The sequence below is a fragment of the Telmatherina bonti genome (genome assembly GCF_933228915.1).
Source record: "Telmatherina bonti genome assembly, chromosome: 4".
NCBI classification, from domain to species: Eukaryota; Metazoa; Chordata; class Actinopteri; order Atheriniformes; family Telmatherinidae; genus Telmatherina; species Telmatherina bonti.
The window spans coordinates 32,259,559-32,275,205 of NC_136622.1; the positions used below are offsets into that span (position 1 = coordinate 32,259,559).

Here is a 15,647-nt window from a genome sequence, read left to right on the forward strand (position 1 = left end):
AAAGAATATGCTAAAAAGCATTTAATAGAAATAATTCTCAGTTTTTAACACTATTTTAACACTTATTCAACAATCCTTATGAGGCTTTTAATACTGATATTTAAGCCTAAGCTGCTGGGAAAGAAATCCCATTGTGCATCTGGTTTAGGTGCAAGGATAATAAACAGAAATATGTTTAAATGGAAAAAAAAAAGCCCCACTTTGTTCCTCCCCTACGGATTAGATATGGGAAAGCAAACTCATTGCAAGGCAAGCAAAGATCATTAAACAGAAACCTCATTTTGAGCAGCTGTGCTAGAAGGAGATAGCAGAGAAAATAATTTAATAGATTTAGGCGGCGAGAGCCATCGGTGAATAATCAACATCACAGCACAAATCGGTCACATGGTAACATCCGCTGATGCTAAATCGTGCAAAGATTTCACGCACCTCATCCATCACAATGCTACAGTTTGAAGACAGGAAATCAGGATCAGAATAATTATCACTTTAAAAGCATGTCAACATGGTAAAAAAAAAAAAAAAAAAAGGAAGAAAGGAAACAGAGAGAGAGAAGGCATAAATAAATATAGCTCGCTTCCATGTCGGAAAACTGGCAGGTAATTTTCTCCAGCTGCTCTAAATGTGCCAATCCCACAGGGACCGAAATCTAATATTAACAGCAAATCATTATGTGGGAACTGTTCTTCCATGACCTGCTGATGTACCTGTGTGACTGACTCAATTTGAGTAATTGAGATATGTTAGCAACAAGAATAAAGTCCTGCTGTGACAGCAGAGGGTCATGTAGAGTGCAGTGGGACTCCAAACACACCTCAACACTAGAGATAATTTGCATGACTATATGCTTTGACTGACAAGGCTTCTTCGTATCATGTGACGCTGGTTTCTTTTCGTGTTTGATGAGGTGGCTTTTAAATGAATGCAAAGCAGTAACTTGGTTATGCTTTACAGAAAAAAACAGCTACAGGATGACATGTCTGCACTTACAACACTGTAGTTATCCAGACAGAAACTCTGAATCAAGCCATCAAGCGTAGGCAACACTTGTGAGAATGTATATACTGATCACTGCATTGACAATGAAGCCAAAAATGTGATTGCATTCTCTGGCATCTGAGCTACAGTATAAATTTTATTCCCCTTTTTCTACAAATTGATGTCCCTATTAATGATAAACTATATATAGACCTCCTTCATGTTGGAACCGATCCTCTTGTGACCAATTAATCAAAATAAAAAGTGCTTCTATTGTAGTTCAAAGAGTAGTTTGTAATAATTCAAAGTGAAGGCTCCTCCTCTCCTGTCCAAGAAATCATGTTTTAATAGTCTAATTAAAAGATGCTGTAGTTGTGTGCTGGAGAAAATAACAATACTTTTATAACTGCTCGACTGCCATCTCTGAAGAGCTCCACTTACCTGTGCAGAACTGTGAGCCCAAATGTCCTTTTGGTCTTTTTCTTCCTTCTCTTTTTTTTTGTAACCACAGCAACCAAGCTGGTTCTTTGAAATCCCTGCAAAAACAGAATACCACTAAGTTGTTCACTTTGAAGGAGGAAGCCTATAACATGCGACAAGCGACAATAAAAACCAGTGACCTCATTAAAAAGTATTGGCAGCAAAGGATTTTTAATAGCATGATTAATTGTAGGGGTGAATTTTGATTAGAAACATATTGGCCATGATGTGTTTAGTGTCTGTTAGGACAACATGCACATCTTCAGTTAAAAATACTGACAAATTAGTTAAAGCATATTTAGTTGGCACTTCTTCCACTTCATTTCTATTAAATCTTTCTAAATTTTTCAATGGAGTTGGTACAACTCCATTGAAAAATATAAAGCAAAACTACAGTAAACTGTTTTTCCTGTGAATTTTCCAAAGATGAATTTTTGTCCATGCATGTAACATGAAACAGCCTATGTGGCAAAGAGAAGAGTTACTATCTGAACAAAATTGAACAAAATGTTGGTGATATATGAAAAAATATACATTAATAATATCCAAAAAGTTTTTTTCCCCCCATCATGCTTACAACAAATTAAATAAGATTAAATAACAGTAATAATAACAAAAAATCTGATTTTTTTTTTAAATTATTTTTTTATGGAAACTTTTTTTTATCTGATTACTCAGACACAAGTGACATGGCTGTGCTTTTACAACTCTAACAATTTGAAATCAGGGAACAATTGTCAATAATTCGAGCAATACATAAAAAATATAATAAATCAAAAGTGCAAATATGAGGCAAAACATTGCAAAAGGTAACAAGACTTCAGTCTGAGACAATTCAGTCCAGGGGAATATGATGTAAATAGGAATACATGTTTTGAGCTATAGGATTTTTCATGCAATTCAAATATTTTTACATATAATTTGACTTCATTTTTTCAGGGTTAGGGTTAGGGTTTCAGATCAAATTAGGGGAGCATTTCTGAACTTTACACATCTGCATCTAATGTGAAGCTGTTAACCTTTAAGCATTTGCATGCATTGCACCAGAGCCAAAAGGAAAAAGTGGAAACCAAACTTGTGCTATAAAAGTTCATACAAAACAGCACAATAATGTTGCTTTTAAAATCATTGTTAGAATACGAGTTATATTATTTCTGAACATTTTTATCAGAAGGCTAACTGGCTCATTAGCTTACAAGCTAATTAACAATATTGTTAGCTTGTTTATATTTTTACATACTCACCTTTCTCCTAATTTAATATCAAATTATAATATGTAGCTTGAAATGTAGATGAAAAATGATAAAAAAAAAAAAAAAAACACATTTTAAATATCATAATTTCACTACTTACTTAAAGCAAAGTCGGTATTTTTCTCTTACTGAGTTTGAACGTACCCATTAGAGGGCGTGTTCTTTTTGTGATTGACAGGGAGTCTGACTAATCAAATCCTTACGTCAGCAGCTGTACGTCTTCGGACGAGTAAGTTCAGGAAGTACAACAGCACAGCAGCAGATTTCCACGAAAAAGTAAATGTTTCGTTTGTGGCAGAGTAGAAATATACTATTAAAGGAAGTGTTATCATTAAACATAAACGTAAAAATGTCTACTGAATGTGGTGCGGAGGACGCTGGCGTCAACAGGTCGATTCACTCCTACAATATTGAAGAGGTTCATAACATCCCAATACAGCTGATTATCAGACCTTTTCCTCCGGTTCTGGACGAGCAGAAAGTCCAGAGTCTGATGGACACAATAAAGGTAACAAGAAAACTTGGATCTTTACGAAATAAAAATGTGTCTAAAGGTTAATACAGGAAATAATGGCATGTACGTCTGCTTTGAATTATCCAAATTAGGCGGCAGTAAACATTACATCCTCACAGCGCCCCGTGTTTTTAACTGCTTAAATAAAAACTGCACCCTAACAAGTGTAATACCCAGGGATGGGTAAAAGACTTTTTACTTTTTAAGTCAAATGCACGTCGTATTTGTGTTCCTTTGCATTTTAGAAAAAAGTAAAGTAAAAACTATTTTTATTATATATTTTTTAAAACAAACAAACAAACAAAAAAAACTGAATTTGTGTTTTGGTGGGTGGTTTAACAAAAGGTATCTCAACAGCCTGAGAGTTACAGCTGCTGGATTGGGATGTAGTCCATTGGGATGTAGTCCATATACACTTAAAACAAAAAGTAGAATTTGTTTTGTTGAGCATTTCTCCCCTTGTATAGTATTTAATGTTGTGTTACCCATCTCTATACAACAAGGGTTACTTCATAGCATAGTGCCAAGATGTACTGGCTGCATATTCTATTCAATTCAGTGCAGCTTTATTTGTATAGCACCACTTCACAACAATGTATTTACAGGGCCATTTACATACACAGATCAACATACACATCGTTTTAAGCCAATTCATACATAGCCTATAATAGAAACCAAATGATTGCATGGAGTCATGACTTCGATCCAATCCCCCATCCTGAGCATGCACGAGGTGACAGTGGGAAGGAAAAAATCTCCCTTTTAACAGGAAGAAAACCTCTGACAGAACCCAGCTCAGGGAGGGCAGCCATCTGCCTCGACTGGTTGGGGTGGAGAGGACAGGAAAGACAGATCAACATGTACAACTGCACTTATTCAGGAAGACCTGCGGAAAAAGGAGAAATAAGTTAGAGACGGCAATGAATCTTTTTTTTTTATATGAATCTTTTGCAGACTACAGAGATTTTCCTGGTTCCTGACTGTGTAAAGTATAATAAAATAGTAATAATATTGGTTGATGTGTGTTTTTTTTTTTTTTTTCATTGCCATCAAAGAGTACAATCCCATCCACCCAGCATCTCAAAACAAGACTTAATATCAACAGGAGAATATTGCAGGGGACATTGGCACATTTTTGGGGTGCACTACTTACACATTTTGTCTGTGTCACTCATTCCAGAGAAGCAGGATCCGCACAAGTTATACCTCACTGTGTAGGGTATTCAGGCTTATCAACGATCTATAATGCAGCACCAGTTAGTATTATAAAAGGGGAGAAATGATCTATCACACACATTTTTATTTTTTGTGTTTACCAGCAGACAAGACTGATAATACAGATGTTAGTATATATCAGTATTACATAGCTTTGCAAAGACATTTGTTTTCTACACCACTTAGTTATTATATTCATGCAAAAAATATATTTGCAGTTATTTTGTTGCTCAATGCTGCTATAATTTTTACTATAATCATTATACGTAGTGCAGCATTAATGTAAAGCAATGAACAAATATTCTTAATGAACATGTACGCTAATTTGCCATTATGTGCTCTAACTGAAAGTATATCTTTCCGTTCAGGAGAGTACAGACATCAGCATTGTTCCTCCTATTGATGTGCTTTGGATCAAAGGAAGAGAGGGAGGAAACTACTACTACTCGTTCGGAGGCTGTCACAGGTTTGCTGCATATCAGAGGTTGAACATGCCCGTCATTCCAGCCAAGATCATCAGATCAAACATCTCCGACCTCAAAACTTACCTGGGAGCTTCAACTCCTGATCTGCGGTGATGTGGGGTTTTTATTTTTTTGGCTTTTTTTTGTGTTTTTTGGAAAGATTTTAGCCCAGATGAAGCTGATGAATGCAGAGCAGAGGATTTACCAACAGGGGGCAGTATCAGCATGTAACCCATTAACATTTATTTGAAGCTGCATGAATCTAACTGGGATTTTACTCATTTTTCATCTAAATAAAAAAAAAAAATGCATTATCCATTTGTTTTAACCCTTAAATCACAGTTCAAAACTGCACATAAACATCAATCAATTTATTGTTTTCTGTAGGTTAATCTCACATTTGAAAATATGACAGTAAAGGAATTTTTATTTGTTTGCATTTGCAAGAAGGCTTTAGGCTGCACAGCAAATGTGGTTGTAAATGTTAAGGACTTCTTCACTTGTAAGATTGTGAGTTTTATTGTAAGACAAACACAGGTGATGCCATTAATATTAATGATGTCTCTGTTTCGCTGCCCCTGTAAGACATGTCAGTGAGCCTGCACACACACACAGCAACAGCCTGAAACCAAGGCAGATAAATGAAACTCAGCTGACATTTATTTTATTATTTAAACACGAGTTTCTCCTAATGTGACACATGAAGAGTTGGCTGTTACTGCCGCTGTATTTCTTTTAAACCACCTCTGTGTACTGAAAGAGCTGGATAGTTATATTACTGTATGTTGACTATGCTAACTTTGGTATCATATGTAGAGCATCAGAGGTAAAGAAGGAAATTATGATATTTATTAAGAAAAATAAATAAATGATGGAATTGCACTAAAAAAAAGTTGCTGTTTTCTACGAAACCTTGATCAAAATCTTAGCAGTTTTGGAGGTGGACTGCAGCCAGATTCTGTCCCAATTTGTTCCTGCATAGCCAGCACTGATTGGGCTTTTCCAGACAGCAAACAAGCCTGCAGGCAGGATTGTTTGTGGGAGAAGTCAGGTGTTCTGAGAACATCAGGTTGACAAAATGCAAGATGTCAGCGAGTCTCGCAGAATTATCCCAATCTGCCAGTTGTCACTCTTCCATTCTTGTCATTTCAGCAACAACCTTCCTGTAATGCTCCAGACAAAGGCAGAGATGAAATTAGAGGCGTTTTGGTGAATCACGTTGATCATTTCATGTAAAAACCTTTCTATCATTGCTAACTTGGTAAAGATTAAATGATTAATGTCCTATTCTTAACGCTGCAGCTCCTGATGTATTTAAGAACACAAATTCTTGCCTGTTTCAGTAAATAACGAGATTAATCCCAGTAAATGTGGGAAGACATTACCAAACACCTTGTTTGTTGTTTCTGACCTTGAGACTGCCTCGGTTTACTAAATCAAGTCAGACAGCAGTTCCCCTGCCTCTGTCTTGGAGGAAGGAACTGCAGTTTTACAGAATAATATAGGTAAAATATAGACGAGGCCTTTCCGACATCAGCGCCTTCACAATGCAAGCTCTGAGCTGTTTGACGATCTCCCTTTGTGGCCATTGAGGAAATGAAGGGCGACCCGGAGCGACTTTTACTGACCGGCCCTAAAGGACTCTAAATTTCTCCTCTGAATCGTCGCGTGTGAGAAGATTTCCTGTAGCTCACTCACTGTCTGGAAGTAACCATATCCTCAAAGGAGTTTTGACACGCAATACTGGTATGAAAAAATGCATTGCACCTGTTGCTGCTGGGTTAGGTTTCCATCGGTGCTTATGCATGCTTTATCTTTGAGGGCTGGGAGGGGCGTTCGAGGGTAAGAGGATGAACTGGCTCTTTTTTTTTTCTTTCTTTTTTTCATCAAGTCCATTTTATTACTTTATCACTTAATTAAAAGTTTGATGAGTTCCTGTTTGTTTCAAGTCTTATATTAAACGTTTCTGCATAGGGAAAAACCTTAAGAATGTTTTTATTGATCCAAATAACGCACATGACAAGTAATGCGAGCAAAACTTTGGAAAAGTTGTTTTTTTCCCTTTTTGAATTAGATTAATCGGCTTTGCTGTTGAGTTGCACAACTTAAGCTTTAGAGATTTATTTCCTCTCATATTTAACGCCTTACAGCAGATATGTAAGAGGAAAAATAGAAGAAATGACCAAGATAAATACCAGAAATAGATCTCATAAATCTGAGATTTTTTTGTTGTTTTTACTGTTGTAACTATATTGTGATTTATGATACAGAAATATAAACACAAAGCTGTCTGACATTTAAAATGGTTTTTGTAATGGGCATGAATTAAAAGTACTTTTTATTTATACGTGTATGTGCTATTTTTTAGCACTACCTATAATCTACAGCTGGCAATCATCTTAAAAGTAAAAAATGTAAACAATTTTCCATCAGATTAACATCAAACTCCTGATACTGTTTGCGTTTTGTGTCACACATTAGTCATAATACATCAGCCTTGCAGCTTGTTTGTTAAAGCTGGGTGATAAAGAGAGAGTGAGAGTCTACGTCCATGTCATCAAGACCACCATTTGTCTTTTTCTTTGATTTTATCTGGTGATTACTCAAGCTCTAACAAGCAACTCCCCCCTCCAGACATCTGCTAAGAAATTACTCATCAGATCATCTCTGTGGTCGCTGATTTCTCTCAGTTTTGCCATCCCACTCCTTGCTGGCAAGTCATTTTTTAAACAAAATGACAGGTTATTATCATGTATACAGGCCAAACTGCATATTTTACATAAGATAAATGCTTTTTTTTCTCCCATGAGGTGCATTCATAAAGTTGTCTTGCTCTAAAAAACGATGTGGTGGTAAATTTTATCATTAATCTTCTGCAAAGTTTGTATACATTAAAAATTAAGGCAGGAAAAAGTGATCTATGGTTAGCCATCTCACCCATTTGTTCCACTTTGTTCCAGTCAAATCCTCTCAAAGGAGTTCAGCTTTAGTTGTTTGAGTCCATGAGGATTTCTCACAGCTTCCTTTCCGGAATTCTCTCAGACTGCTGGTGGCTGCAGGCGTGTAATTTGTGCCAGATTTGCAATGCCGCGTCCACCCTCTGAACTTACCGCAGAGAGGCATTGTGCACGGATCTTCCTCTCTCTGCAGCTCGGTAAAACTGGACTTGTGATGTAGTAGAAATAGGACATTTTTGGCATACAGGCTTCCAACCTGTACTGGGACTCTGTTGGCAAGTTCACTGGGAAATTTTTAATGATTTGCCCTGCCAAGCAGAAAGTTTGCTCCATTAGAAAAAAGCCTGACTCATTAGAAAGGCTTGTCTGTCGTTAATTATGATGAACTTCATGGCTTTGTCCTTTAATATCGCTGCGTTGGCTTTAAGATGCAGGTAAAGCCAAAGTGTCGGTTGTGGCTTCATTAAACCTTAAAATGGGGTTTAAAACAAGGGGATTATTAGATGATACAAAGTCTGAAAATAGCTTTTTATTCTTTTTTCACAACTCATTCAGAACCGACGAGTACTCTAATGTTTGTATAAATATCTAAACATGTTGAGAAGGCTGATTCAAAGCATGTAAATTACAAATAAAATGTGTTTCTCTGACATGAATTTAAAAAGAAAGAAATGATCGGTGATGGTGAGTATTGTGTAAGTGGGACAAAATATAGACGCACAAAAGTCCTGGTTAAGCTGTCCGCGGCAAGTGGAACATAGAAATTGCTTTTCTGATGCAATAGCAGATAAGAGTAATGAGTTTATCAATTATTTTAAAAGCTGGTTTTATTGTTTATGTATCTATTTATTTAATTATTTATTCAAGCAAAAATAGTTGAAAAATAGCCTTTTTCTACTTTTCCAACATGTAAAAATTAAATTTACTGTCATTAATTAAATCAAATACAATTATATTACAAAGTAATGTTTATTTTCAGGGAAAGCTTTGGTTTGAGATTTTAGGGACACAACAACACTCCTACTTGCTGGACTGGGCTCCAGTTTCCCTGAAACTGAATTGGAATAACTAGTATAGAAAAAAATATATATAGAAAAGATCATACATATATTAAAATTTGTATTTTAAAATGAGTTTGTGATCAGTCTAAAATAAGCTACAGGCCATACTGTATGTTGTAATGAAGGAAGACATAACGTGGTCCAACAGCGGTGACCTGACTGATGTGTTTTTAATGGGCTTTGGACAACAATGGAGCTCCAAGTCACAAAGGAACAAATATCTGTGGATACACACGCAGTTGTTGTCAGATGGATCTGTTCATTGTGGATTTTCTGGATTAAAGGTCAATAGGTCACAACCTAACACTTTAAAGAGGTGCTATTATGGTATTTCAAGTTTTCTGAGCTTTCTACAGTGATACAGTGTTGAATCCTCATCAGACATGTGAACATCACTGTTTTTTATCACCTAAATGCATGTTTGAGTTTGAGTTCCAGCACTCTCTCCGTTCTCTAAAATGCATCATTTTAGAGAGTTTTTTATACTTGGAAATCCTTGTGACGTCCCGGGGGATAAGGTTCAGTGATTGGTTACCTTCTACTGGTTAACAAGGGCATGTACAAATACATCAGGCGGGTGGAAAACGTGGGATAAAGTTATTTCCAACGATGGCTGGTGAGTTTACCAAAGAGAGACATCCTGCTGCATTCGTTGCTGTGGGTTGCTGTTTTCCACTTCGTTTTCAGGGTCGGATTCAGGTTCCAACATGTAGGGCTGTATGCTATGTGTTGACATTGTATTTTGTTTTTTTTTATTGAGTTCATATCAGCCTAATCCTTCTGTTTATGAGATGTTACAATGACGGCGAAAGCAGGTGTGGTGCGCGCTCCCGATGTAGTGCAGTGGCGGGAGGCGGGGCTTAATGTGGAAGAGTCTCAATCCACTCGTTTTGCCCGCAGGCTGATCTGACAGCCCACGGAGAGGGTCGGTCCGAAGTAAATAAAGCCATTTGTGGCAATAACTCGATCAATCCCAGCCATTCTGGTCTCAGAAATAAAATTAAATTAGCCTGAAATGCACATAATAGTTCCACTTTAAGCTCTGAGCTTTTTTTTAAACATTATTATGATTATAGTTATCATTTCCTCCCAAACAAACAATCCAATTGGCCAAATGTGCGAGTCAGAGCTTCAAAAAGGAGGCAAAGCACCTTTATAACAACAAACCTGTCTTCCTGATATTTTTTAAATCTTTTCCAAACATGTAAATTCAGCAGATATAAAACACAACAAAGCTGCATCCATTTTCCACAGAGAAGGTTCATTCCAGAATGAGCTGCCTTGCAACCTTTCATAACAATTATTGTTCCATTTTCACTGGAGATATTAAGGAGAAAGTAAAAACTGTTGGGTTCAGGGTTTTTTTTCCACAGTAACTGGAGTGGAAAGCTTTCTTCTGGAGGCAGCAGGTGATGCAGAAATCAGTCTGAGCAAATCTCACGGTGACACTTGAGGCTTGTTCCTGTGTTGATAAGTAGTGTTGCATGTATCTGTAGGTATCGACTACAACAGCAGGGAGGGAGAAGGCAGCATATAGGTCAGCAGAATGCACACATTCTAACCCGAACACACACAAACATGCTGGCTTGTGAAGCCACGGTAAATGTTGTGGAATACATGCTGACACGTCGTCTCCACTGCCGATCATCCGGATATTTTACTGGTTGGAAACTTTCTGCGGGAAGTCTGGAGTAAATGTTGCATTCTCACATACCACCACTCCAGAACGTCTCGAGAACATTTCAGGACTCAATACTTCAGGCTGTCATCACTAAACAACAGGGGTGGGAAAATCTGATTGAAAAATTGGAAGTCGGGATTTTTTTCACAACTTTAAAATCAATTTTTTTCTTAAAAAATCTTCTTTCTTTTGTTTTCCAAATGAATAAAGTTTTTCCAGTATAAAATTTTTGTCATTTTCATTTTTTTTTTTTTATTGATCTTTTAACTTGTCTTCTTGGGCATTAAAGCAGCAGAATGATGATCTGGCTGTTGTGTTGTTTTTTCCTCATTGACATTAATAAAAATGACGAGCAAAAGCAAAAGTTTTATACATTTTTTTTTTTTTAAATCGACAAAGATAAGCTATATCGGAGAATTGTGAGAATCGCAATTTAAATCGAATCGGCACCCAAAAAATCGGAATCGAATCGGTACAAAAGCATATCGTCACAGCACTACTAAACTGTCTCGGGGCGGCTGTAGCTCAGGAGGAAGAGCAGTTGTCCTTCAGCTGGAAAGTTGGGAGGTCGGTTCCAGGCTTCCCCTGACTACATGCCGAAGTGTCCTGGGGCAAGACACTGAACCCCAAGATGCCCTCCGATGTGCCTATCGGGGTATGAGTGTGCATGTGAACGGGTGAATGTGACAAGTAGTGTAAAGCACTTTGAGTGGTCTGCATGACTAGAAAAGCGCTAAATAAGTAGAAGTCCATTTACTAAACAAGGTTTGCGTTTTCTGTTCTTTAGTGAAAAAAAAACACTCAAAGCTGAAAATGTGATTCAGTGTTTACTACGTAACCCATGTGGCACCAGATCTGCAGTGAGAAGATGACCTTTCAGAAACTCAAACTCACACCCTAACAGTTACTAATACACATTCCCATCTGCTGAACTCAGCAGCCAGCCCATAACAGAAGTGTTCCTGTACTGGAAATTTATACTGCTGATACTGGAGGTGTTGCAGTCATGTTCTGTCTCAGAGCTGCAGCGCCGAGAAAGGACAGCATGCACATCTGTACCAAACCAACCAGTTTTCAAACCTTATTGAGGCACAGTGAATAACCACAGGATCTCCATATTCATGGCTCATCCCCTGAGGACCATGACTGCGTTTATACACTTCCGTACTGACTTAATGGATGCACGTGCCGAACAGCAAAACATGCATCTTAACAGTGAGTGTAGACATAATAAACTTTTCTGTGTGGTTCAGACAGAGCTGCTGTTCTCGCAGACCTTCGCTGCACAACAACATTGACCTCAGCGGGTGGCTAAACCAACATGCTTTCGCCTCATCGGGACAAGCAGGTCTACTTTCGCAGATCCCCAAGAGAACAGCACTGGTCTGGAACTATAAAAATATGTATCTGTTGCCTAGACAACTGCTACAGTCAAATGCTAATCAACCAGCCACTATAACGTCAAATAAATCCCCATGATAAATGTAATTAACCATTTAGCAACCGAGACCTGCTACTGGCTCACCGTTGGGCGTATATACATCTTTTTGCAAAGTGTGTTATCTTCTTTTATAATCTCTGTTGTTATTGCAAGCTTGTCTCAATGGGACTACCAAAACAAACAGAGGTTAAATAAATGAAACCGGCTTAATAACTTGCTTGTGTAGCTTTCAAAACTCTTACAGCCTCTAATTAGTTTGCATGGAGTGAAACCTCAGGAGTTTATCTCTGTGAGCTGACATCTTCACGCAGCCTCTCGCCCTGCAGAGTCCTGTGTTCAGCGTGTGTCCTTTCAAAGACCTCAGTGCTCCTTCAGATGGCAGTTTGGGTGTCTGATGTCTGACTGTTGATGCAGCTGAGGCACATTGAAGTGGCTCAATTCGCTGCCAGCTTGAGTCTACTGATGTGGCTTGGAGGGGCTAAATCATCCATTTGCTACTGCTTTGTTTTTTTGAACCCAGGGCAGCGAGCAAATAAATCCTTGTCATTCCAGGATCATCTGTTCATTGTTTATTTACTCACACTTAACTTTCTCCTGCTGTCTGAGCTGTGATCCTCACCACGAGCCAGAGGCAGCTCTAACTGGAGACCCGTCTATGGGATTATGTGCTTTAACTAGTTTGTTTTTGCGTAACGATGAGGCAGAATTAGGCTAATGGATATCCCTGAGGGAAATATTTAGATCAGAAAGCTTATATAATTCATATTTTTTTTTAAGTTTACCAGCCAACAGAGACAAATCTCAGCAGGTGGCAGAACCGTAAACATGTCAGACTAAGACAAGACAGTGACTGTACAATGACCAGAAAGCAATTTATCATTTTATGTTATATGCATATACATGCACTCAATGCTACTTCTACAGAAAGCATTTTAATCCCAAATATAATCAAGTAAATCTGCATTATTGTACTTTCTTACAACTTTCTAGATGCATAAGACAAGAGTGGCTGTTAAAATGACACTTTTAAACATTAAATCACATATTTCCAAGGTAGTTTCAAGTAAACCAGCATATACACACACACACACACATATATGTGTATGTATATATATATATATATATATATATATATATATATATATATATATATATATATATATATATATATATCATTAGGTCTGTAACATCATTACATTATATTATAGGGTGAATCCACTGCTTTTTGCTGTGTATTAATTAACTTTAACTGCAATTTATAATCTGTAGACTTTGCTTGTTGCTTCTCAAGTGTCAGTGTTTTGTTATGATCCATGATTTGGGCTTTTAACTGCAACAGTTACGACTACATGGGTTTATTTATTTATTTATTTAGTATTTCTGTATTTCTTCCACGTGCAGTTTAACAAGTCTGACTTTGGAAGCTACTGTAAGTCTGTGCTGGCAGCTCCTCCCATCAAGCTATAAGAGCCCAGCTGACCTGCTGGTTTGTGTCCATCCTGAACTAGGCCCACGCAAATGAAAAGTCGGGACAGTTTTCTTCCCGTCCTTTCCCGCAGGTTGTCACGCATCCCAGACCCCACGCCACATGGAGACGTAGGACCAGAGCCCGGCTTTGCTTTCGGACTGAGCGCACATTGGATGCGGAGCTGGTTGCATTTTTAACCATGACTTTTGCCATGCTGCGGCCTGTGGCGACGCACTTGATCTACTCGGACTTTAACGTGACCTCAGAGGACGACGAGAACCGCAGCGAGAGCGACGGCAGCTCGGAGCAGAGCTACTGCGGCTCCAGCGACAAACGGAGACGGATTTCGCGCAAGCTGGACGGAGACTCCGCGGTGGTGATGAAGCAGAGAAGCGCAGCCAACGCCAGGGAGAGAGGCAGGACCCAGAGCGTCAACACCGCCTTCACAGCTCTCCGGACTCTCATACCCACCGAGCCGGTGGACAGAAAACTCTCCAAGATTGAAACTCTTCGACTGGCATCCAGCTACATTTCCCATCTGGCCAACGTGCTTCTTATTGGAGATGGAGGCGTTGACGGCCAGCCGTGCCTCGGCGCGGTGCACGCGCAAGGAGAGGGTGGAGGGAAGCAGCCGAGGAGCATCTGCACCTTCTGTTTGAGCAACCAGAGAAAAGGGGTAAAAATGCTGCTTTTTGTGTCCACAGCTGCCAAGTCATCAGCTCTGCGCGCAGAGGACAGTGTATTTTAAGAGGCTTGCATCTGATGAAGCATTACCTTTTTCCTTTAAAGCATGTAGCTGCAGTTTATTTCATCATTTAATCATAACTTCTGTGCCTTAAAAGTCACTCTTAAAAGTCACCACACATGTTTGGTTTTCCTTTAAATTCCCCAAACAGATGGCTGTTTCTTTTACTGAACACTTTCACATGGTGTGGCAGACAACACCTCCAAATGGTTAAGTTGTAAAATAAAAAGCAAGGTATTGCTTTGGAGTTACATCATTATTCTCCTAAATGGGAATTACAGTCAAATCTGGTGATATTAGATTCAACTTGTTTTCAAATACCAAATTATTGAGCATTTTATTTTTTATTTCCATTTCAGATAAAGGATGGGAAGGACTGTTTGAAAATGCGAGGGCTGGGTCCGCTGAGAATGAGGCGCTGACTGAAGACCAGAGAATGATTAGAAAACCTGAAAATCCTCAGACTTTCTCAGGGAAGAGTCCAGGCTGGCTTTACAGAGCGTGCGCTCATGTTCTTGTACACATGCTGGATCAAATCGTGGAACCAATGAAGAGACTATTTATACTTGACTGAGAAATTTACACATAAGACATTCAGAGATGCAGTGCATTTGTTTGAAACTTAGGTTTGTTTGTGTTTTTTTTTTTTTGTCCTTTTTTTCAGTCAGAAGTTTTAAATAAAATCTATTTTATCAAAATGAGGAGGTCTTTTTCTTATCTTATTCCCAGATTTGATCAAGTTGATGTCATGACAAACAAACTCACCTCTGACTCAAACCAAATGGTTTAAAATAAGGTGTGTGAACAATGATTCAAGGCTTTTTTTTGTTTTTAATCCGTTTCGGGGAATCTGGCAGGAAAATGAACGTTTAGAATTGGTGTTAAACCAAAGTGGATGGAATGCCCAGTGAACACACTGTACTTATCACAATTGTGAAGGTAGTAAATGTATTTGGCACCCCCCTACACGCACACATTTCCATGGTTTCAAGCAGCGTGGCCATGATGTTGTTTGTGAAGCATGCGGAGCCTCAGCAATAGGTTTGAGGTTTCTGGTGTCGCTGACTGGTGTTTTCCCCCCCAAATCCTCAGCATTGCTGTTTTTTGAAGTCTGTTTTCGATTAGTCACGGCAAATAGTAGCCCACACTCTGTTCTGAGCCCCAACACAGCTGTTGGTGTGTCAGAGGAATAAATCACTGCTGTGGGCCCAGTGGACATGGAGAGATGGGGTGAGAGGTCGGAGGTGACAGCAGAGCACTGAACTGAAGTGAAATGTAATGATGGCAAATGATGCAAATCTAAACTTGTCTTTTTGTCTTTTCTCACTAGACGTTTTAGCTCTGCGGAAGCCGCCTGATGTTGAATTTGCTTGTGCTTCTTTGTTTTCTT

The 15,647-nt window shown here is 38.5% G+C and overlaps 1 protein-coding gene across 1 annotated transcript; it reads left to right on the forward strand.

Annotated features, from left to right (window-relative positions):
• The first annotated feature begins 13,553 nt into the window (after positions 1–13,553).
• On the forward strand, positions 13,554–14,946 carry tcf15 (transcription factor 15). Its single transcript, XM_079238783.1, has 2 exons — positions 13,554–14,188; positions 14,617–14,946. The coding sequence occupies exons 1-2, from the start codon at positions 13,712–13,714 to the stop codon at positions 14,677–14,679; spliced, it is 540 nt and encodes a 179-aa protein (XP_079094909.1). The 5' UTR covers positions 13,554–13,711; the 3' UTR covers positions 14,680–14,946.
• Positions 14,947–15,647: the final 701 nt, after the last annotated feature.

Excerpts from the sequence above, each read along its gene's own strand:
- tcf15 (XM_079238783.1), top strand. The coding sequence starts at position 13,712 with ATGACTTTTGCCATGCTGCGGCCTGTGGCGACGCACTTGATCTACTCG. Across the intron at positions 14,189-14,616 it reads TGAGCAACCAGAGAAAAGGG|ATAAAGGATGGGAAGGACTG; the intron begins GTAAAAATGCTG and ends TTTCCATTTCAG.